Source organism: Nicotiana tabacum, chromosome 12 (assembly GCF_000715075.1).
Source record: "Nicotiana tabacum cultivar K326 chromosome 12, ASM71507v2, whole genome shotgun sequence".
NCBI lineage: Eukaryota > Viridiplantae > Streptophyta > Magnoliopsida > Solanales > Solanaceae > Nicotiana > Nicotiana tabacum.
The window spans coordinates 67,052,645-67,061,040 of record NC_134091.1 but is presented as its reverse complement, the minus strand read 5'-3'; the positions used below and the strand labels follow the sequence as shown (position 1 = coordinate 67,061,040).

The window sequence follows — 8,396 nt, the reverse complement described above, 5'->3', positions numbered from 1 at the left end:
TTAAAAAGGAACTCAAAAGTATTAAATTTAAAAATAAAGACTTTTTTTATTGATTTAAGCCATAATTCATGCTTTTCCCAAATTTTTATCTTGTCTGTTATTCTGCTAATATCTCCCAAAAGCAATGAATATTTAATTTTTTTTACAAATACAAAGAGAACTACATTTTTTCTTCATAGCAGCAAATTCAAAGTTCAAATTGTAGGTTAGTCATCCTTTTTGTTCCTCCATATAGAAAATTTTATTCTTTTAGACTCAAATTACTTGTGCTTGTAAGTAACGTATAATAGATTAGTTTTTTGTGGGGATGGAGCACACATATATATAGTTTTCTTCAATTTTTATGTAATTTTACCTGTTTATAAATATTAATTGTCATTATATTATTTTATAAAATATTAAAAATTAAATACCTATGGGGTGTACGCCCCGCGCCTCGGGGCTTACGCCCCGCTGAGCCATATGTAAAATGTCCCGCCTTACGCCCACGCCTTTTAAAACACTGGGTAAGACAACTAAATTACAACAGTTTGCTAATGCGATTTGAAAATCACATCCATGAACTATGCAATTCGCAAATCAGCTGTACATATTTAGAATGAGAATTTTCATTTCCCAATTTAGTACTACTCCCCTAATTGTATTTCTTCTTGTTTCTTGGGAAACAACTATATTGGGACCTCAACAGCACAGACATATCAAAAATAAACAGACTCAACTTGATCTTTTACTGAAATTTTCAGTCCAAACAAAGACGGAGTATATAAGAGTGCCCAAGACGAATGAAATAAGCATTGTAGACAAAGCGTACACATACGCCCTCCATGGATACTTACTTTCTCTCATTGCATGAAATTCAGCAATGAAAGTGGAAACTGTACTTAGACAACCCAGTAGCCCAAATTGAATACCAGAAGCAACAGTATCACATGTCTGCGTCTTAACCTATACCAAAATTAGAATAAGCATTGACAATTAATTAATATTCTAAAAGGAAAAATATCTCAGTTTCAAGAGGCTATGCTAATAGTATAGAGGACTACTCACTGCTTTCTTCAAGGTGGCTAGTGCTGCCATGACACAAGCTGCTAATACATTGGCAATCAAAGTCCCGAAAGGTACCCATTTGAGAAAGCCTGATTTTCCTAAACCGCGTCCATTCAGTCGTGCTAAGAACCACCTGATCCACACCCCAAATGGACCAACTATGCATGCCAGCCACAACTGCACTTTTGTGCTGCCACTGCTGAATTTAGTTACCTCCAGTCCTATACTTATACCCCAAAGCAGAAGTAGAATGCATAGCAGAAAGAGAATAACTAGTACATGGCGCTTGTAGCTATCTACTCTCCAATGGTAGTCGGTGCCACAGTTTAATGAATTCATAGTGGCTCTTCTGTGGAGCCAACGGACACCTTTGGCAGTCTCAACCCCAAATATGAATGAGTAGGCAACTAGAAATAAACCTACGAGAATTCATAGCATATCAATAATAATAAGTTAAAAAAAGGAAACAGTGCTTCCTCTAATAGGGGAGTTAAGTTAATTAAAGGGAAAAAATACCTATGAGATAGCCAAGGACTACAAAAACCCACTGGCCTTCAACACTAAGATCGAGCATTTTCTGGTTCCAACCACTAAAAGTTGTAAGGCTTCCTAGAAAACCAGTTGACAATCCAATGGCCAGTGAAGTTGAAAATCTGGAAATGTCCTCTTTAAAGACCACACCAAACCAACCCATCAAGAACGAACCGACCTTTAGCAGCCAAAAGAAAATTGTATGAGGTCAATATAACAAAATACAATTCTGGTTTGAGCTTCTAAAGAAAATTGTATGAGGTCAATATAACAAAATACAATTCTGGTTTGAGCTTTTATTAACTCACGACCTTGCTGATCAAGGATATATGGAATTTCAGTTACATATGAATATTCACATATGAAAACTACAAGAACTGAGTATAGTACTAACTATGTCTTTCACAATGTCTTATTCTGCATTGTATAAAAGGAGGGCTGTACTTTTAATGAAATTTTATACAAAAGTATAGTCCTCCTTCATATAGTATAGATTTCATGCATCATACTAGCTACATTTCACTATAATGTAAAGGGTAGGAGTCCTTTCTCACATAAGACACTCATGCCATCAAACCTTTCCTCCCAATTTGTACAGTTTTTTCTTTGTTTTATAAAATCCAAGTTTAGAATGGGGTGGTAACCCTGAAAACGTTATCCAGCAAGCTTGATAACAGTCCTATGAACATTACTAATATACTTTGCAAAGCGTAAAAAATCTATCAAAATAAGTGTCAGATTTGTCAAGCTTCATTCTATTCCAGAGCAGAATCTGTTTGATGATATCACTATGCTAAAAGCAAATGCATCAAGGATTCAACAAATCGCTGAGCACCCCTCCAACTTACACTCCGCTTATAGAAATGAACTTATTTCACAACTCCTTCCGATAACAATTTCTCATAGCTTAAAGAGAAGTCAGAACAACATGAGAACCAGGAAATTCACTTTGGCATTGCTGTATTACAGCAAGTGCAGTTTTTTCATCTCTTTCAATACAGATAAATTTTCGTGCTTTTAACTAAATCTTGTCGATTGGGATAGCCGTATATATTTGCCTACTGCATATAGCAGATAAACAAGTACATAAAAAAGAAGAGAAAGAATGGTATACCATGTTAGAAGGCAGGTCCAGATACATATAACTGTGGTCACTTGTGGCACCAACTATTCTTGGCCCGAACAATATTTGGAGACCATACCTCAACAAAACCTGCAGACAATTACATAATCAGATCCCTGTAAAGTTATATTGCCATCTGGTGCTATTTTGCAATTTTCTAAAACTGTACAAGCTGATTCTAGCATTCCAAGCAAACACAAAAATATCATCATACAGAAAGCGAACACAACAAGCGGTCTAAATAGCTATAGGCTTAAGAGTTTTGTTAGGTACTGAATCCTCCCTACCTTTCATTGTGTAAACTCGTTACTTTGAGTTCCTGCAAAAGACAAAACTAAGTACTATGGAATAATAATCCTACTGTTAAAACCAAAGCAAAAAGTTTCCACACTTCAAATGCCTCAAGCTTACAGAGCAGCAGACATAAAATAGGATATTGTTAGTCAAATGAACACTAACTTGTCCAAGAATCAGATTCCAGCAATGAAAAGAAGCCAGCCGTTAAGTAAATGAAGGCATCTTCAACAAACAAAAGCAACTCAAACCACCCTATCATACCTCCATGTTGGTAATACAAATTTTGTCTCAGAAAAAATGAATACAAGAAAGAAATTCACTTAGACCAATAGAATATACAAGAAGCTTTCCGGAAACAATTTACTAAAAAACAACAACAAAATAAGTTGACCTTACCCCTACCTTGTGAAGGTAGAGAGGCTCTTTCCGATAGACCCCTCGGCTCAAGGAAAGATGAAAAAGAAACAGTAGCAGCAACTAGTAACAACAGTAAGATCAATGGCGGATCCACGTATAGAAGAATGGGTGCTTGCTTATGAGTCCACATAGTTATAAGTATTGATTATTTAATACTATATGATACAAATTGTTCATTAAGCACCCATAGCATTGGAAAGACGTCTAGTGCATTGGGTTTAGAAGGATTGACATATGGGTGCTAAAATACCTCGAAATGGAATGGCTTAGTAATAATCTTTTCATTTGGAACTTTTGGCTTATTTAATTTGTTTATGTGCATTTCCTAACTGATATTTCAATTATTCACAAGATTTATTTTTTGCTAAAATAAAGCAAAAAAGTTGATGAATTTGCCTTTTAAATGTAAAGTGACAACCCTTCTTTAGAAGTCTGGTTCTCCTCTCATTTCACATGTTGTGATTCATGGCTGAGGCAGACTCACACGAAGAATGCTGAATGTCGGAGCACCCATTGACTTGAAATTCTGAATCCGCCACTGAGTAAGATAATAGGATAATTGAAGCGAACGAAATAACAGGAAGTAAAAGCAAACTACGAATAAGGAAATACAAGAAGACAACAATTTACTAAAGAATAACACCGCAAAAGCATAGGAAATTAATCCGAAGAGCAGTAAGAAACTACTGCTTAAGTTCAAATGCAGATGAAACAAAAAGCAGAAGCACAGGACAATGACAAAGTAGCGCACTTCCTTTTCAAGTTGAGAAGTAAGAAATGCAGTATGCAAAAGTAAAACAATAGATGACAAAGTAATTTTTTAGTGGACTCAAAAATAAAACATAGTGTACATTACCCCCAGTATTCCAAATACAGCTTGGAACAAGAGGCATGAAGTATACTCCAAAACCCATGGCACCTCTGTTTTTTCATCCTGCACGGAGATCACTTTTTGTCAGAACAACTTTTACTAGAGATACTATGTGTTACGTACAATTTAATCAACAATTATAAAATGTGAGAATGGATCTTGAAACTCACATTCTCTTTACGCTCGGGTAATTTTGAGGGGGATACTGGAGCAAGACTAGTCATAGCATTGGGCTCACGAGACCATTCCTCTGAAATGGGTACAACCACTCCATGTTCTGGTGCATTTTCATCAATTAATCTCAGCCTACCACTCCCACTGTACCTATTGCTTTGAAGCTCTCGATCCCCGATATCTCCTGCTTCTGATACAGATTCGATTTCATCATCATCATCATCATCATTCAGCCTCTTACGAAGAGAAAACGACAAACTCAAAGAACGCCTCCTGAGAGAAGAAGCGGCACTGCTTGTGCGAGATGATCCAATTTTTCTGAGCTCAGAATCCTTATTCTCACAATCCATGATATATCCTTCTTCACTGGAACTTCATTCTCTATTGAAGAAGAAAAAACTTTTATAAACTGTCAAGTTGTTAAGATGACAATGCAATTGGTTGCATAAATAAATGTCTCATAGCCAACTACTCCATCTGTGGAAGCTTACAAATAGCATGAAACAAGTGATGCTACCTACTTAAAATATAAGTACGCTGTCAAACTATGAAATAAAGTAGAATATGGCTAGCAATGAGAAAGAAAAAAACTTAATGATCAAGACAGTTGGAAAAAAATTCATTTAATCATGAAAACCGTCCAGATAGTTGATCTTTTGCTAAATTTTTACATAATTAATGATCCAGATCACTTTCTGAATATTTCCCCAACAAAACTATAAATAAACCAGAGGAGATCAAAGTTGACAAGGGAACTGAAGAAAATTAGAAAAGAATAAAATAGTATAAAAAGATCAAGACCTTATAGAAAAACTTGTGCAGTAACAATTTAATGTAGAGTACAAGTCTATTCCTCCAAGAAGCAACAAAGTGCACTTTTAATTGGGTCAGCTATAATTTCAACCTTGACTGCTCAAAAACGAATTTTGCTTTGTTTTACTGTACCTAAAGAACATCTTCACATGGTTATTGTCAAAAAAGATGTCTTGTTGTAATACATAACCATGTGCAATAGGTACTCTTCCCAAATAAATTTATCATATTCCATCTATTTGAACTTTGAAGCATTTCTAATTTCAATGTCACCAACATGAATCTAATCCCACCTACCTGTTTCTGAGGAAGGCTATAATAGAACTTGATTAGGAAGAACTTTCAACTTAAGTTGGCACTTCCTTTAGTTGTTTCAAGAGTAAAAATCAAATAAAATAGCAAAACTTACAATAAAGCTAGAAAGAAATAATTTATTAACTTAATTATTTGACATTAGTAAATTTTTCCAGGGAAAAGAATGTAAGAAGAAGTCATTTCGGGCCTTGCAATGATTTGTTACCATTATTTTTTAACAACTCAGGCACCCATGCAACAAAAACACGGTTCATGTACAAATTAAGTGGATCCAGTGGCCAATTGCATGGTTGGTGGCTTTTTAAAAGGAAGAGAAAAAGCCAAAAAGTGAAGAGAGATCTTGTACAGCCAATTACATCTCCCACGTAACCGCATAAAAAGGTAAAAAGTAAGATTGTTGATACTATTGAACTATGTCCTCCACTAACACAACCACCTACGAAAAGGGAAAAAATAAAGCAAACTTGAAAGCCAGCGGTACTAACTCTTTATCTTCATGGGAATTGAACCATTCATTATGTCTCTATAGGAAAATAGACTCTTAGATTCACTTTCAGGGGGCAACTGTTAATCTTAGTTTACAGTTTACATTGAGAATGGACATTTCATTGTTTAAGAAAAGTAAGATAAACATAACTAACTCAAACACAAAGAGAGAAAACTAACATCCTAAGTTCCATTCTTTTTGCTAAACAACAAATTTTTGTTTTAACATTTTTTGGTGATGATGCTAGTGTCCGGATCAGTTTAGGGCACCTCGACTGTTCCAAAGACTAATTGCTACCTCCTAGCAACCGCTATCTTTACTTACTACCAACACATAATTCTGCCCACCTAATGTTTTTTATCCAAAGACTACTAGGCCAATGAATTAAAGAAAAAAATTACAGCTTACCGTTTATCTCGGATAGTTTCTAAATATCTAAATCAGAAGGATAATTAATATGTGTAGCGGCCCGCAAAAACTATGAATACAGAGAGCGAGAGAGAGAGAGAGTACCATGGATAGAAGAAGTATGAATAGGTAGAGCCCTTCAGTGAATCAACAATCTGAATAGTGATTGAAAATTTTGAAAACATCCAAACCCAAAAAACCTCTTTGAAAAAGAGATTTGGGGGGATGAGAGATTGTTAGATAAACACGCTTTTACCCTTTTCCCATCGAAATGGGGAAGGATGAGAGATTGAGCATTGATGGTGCGGTATGTGGTGATTGAAAGAAGGGTTGTTAGCCTCTGCTTTTGATTTTGATAGAGAAAATAGACAGTTTCCTCTTCCTCACGTAAGTGAGTTGACCATCACACACTTTAATGCACAAAATCATTTTGGCTTTTTGTTGAAAGGTGCTCGATGTTTTTCTTTTCTCTTTTCTTTTTCCACATTATTAGGATTTACTATTTAAATAGAAGAAAATAATCCTACAATCTCTTGTATTTTGTTTATCAATATCATGCACATCTTACCCAATCTCGTATAGAAAGAGTCATATAACCAAAAAATAATTCTAATAGGCATTAAAATCTTCTCCGCATAAAGCAGGGTACTTAATGTTGGATTGTCAAAGTTTAACGAAAAATTTCCTATTACCCGTTATAATTTAAGTAAACAAGAGTGATTTTATACGATATCCTAAGTCATTTTTTACTCTTCATGTAAACAGAATCATATAACTAGAAAATATTTACATGAGCCACAAAATCGTTATGTTTTCAAGTTTTGGTACCCAAACCTTTTAGTCAGTTAACGCAAATTCAAGATGAGTTGAATCTGGACCTCCCATTTTTGGGTTCCACAATTGACGAAGTTGGAGCTTAGGTTATGAAACTTGACACTTATTACTGCACGTAATTTTATCATCTTGTGGTACCAGAGAAATCGTAAATCACATACAATCAAATTTTATATAACAACCGTGTTTATCTGAATTTTTTTTGTCTGTATAGCGGTTGGCTATTCCTATATTATCATTTGATTTTTAGATTTTATTTGGTTGTTAAAGACAAAAATCACCCCAAAATTACGTTTTTAAGTTTGTATATTATGGAAGATTAAAAAATATATGAACTTAAAATCTCAAAAAGGAAAAAGTCGCCAACTTTCATCTTTCAATTTCTCATGTTCCAAGTTCACAAGAATTTTTGACATTCCAAATTCTTTATTGGAACTTACAAAATTTACCAAATTTTATGTCTCCAATATAATATAATTTTTATAAAATAATAAAAACATATAAAAAAAAGAGTAAGAATGCTATAGAGAGATATTTTATAAGAAGTTATAATGGTATTTACCGGAAAAATCGTATAACGTTAGATTTTGTGTATGGTTCTAAGGATATGCGATACAATTCGATATAAATCGTGTAGAGGAATAGAGATACGTATATTCTTAACTATGAGAATGCAAATAGTGGGCAATAAGAATGAATAAGATAAAGTAAAGCAAACACAAAGGATTATCTTTTAATCTGAGAAATGATTTTTTGTCTCCTCCATTAGCTTACAAGGATTCCCTCTTTTATAGAAGAGGGTCATTACAAAAAATAATAAAATAAAATATATAGTGGAAGGTTCATGATGATTTGTCTCTTCCTTGATTCCCGCCAAGATTCTCTCTCTTGGTGCGGTCGCAACGGCTCTTGTCTGTGAGCTGATACTAGCTCGAACTCGTTACTGGGTCGGGCCCTTCGGTCTTGGCTCAAGTTCATCTTGTTGCTACCAGAGTTTTGGTGTCGTCAATTTTTCACTTTCCTTTGTCTTTCTTCCTCCCATATCAATGGCCAAGACTTCGAAAATTGTGCCTCAGAAG

General features: G+C 34.7%; 1 protein-coding gene across 1 annotated transcript; it reads right to left on the bottom strand.

The window, feature by feature from the left end:
- Positions 1 to 529: 529 nt before the first annotated feature.
- LOC107760237 (fluoride export protein 1-like) lies at positions 530 to 6,883 on the bottom strand. Its single transcript, XM_075226588.1, has 7 exons — positions 6,589 to 6,883; positions 4,457 to 4,841; positions 4,272 to 4,349; positions 2,693 to 2,791; positions 1,564 to 1,756; positions 1,048 to 1,466; positions 530 to 945 (listed from the first exon to the last, which is right to left on the bottom strand). Exons 2-7 carry the CDS (start codon positions 4,808 to 4,810, stop codon positions 715 to 717), a joined length of 1,374 nt encoding a protein of 457 aa, XP_075082689.1. The 5' UTR covers positions 4,811 to 4,841; positions 6,589 to 6,883; the 3' UTR covers positions 530 to 714.
- Positions 6,884 to 8,396: the final 1,513 nt, after the last annotated feature.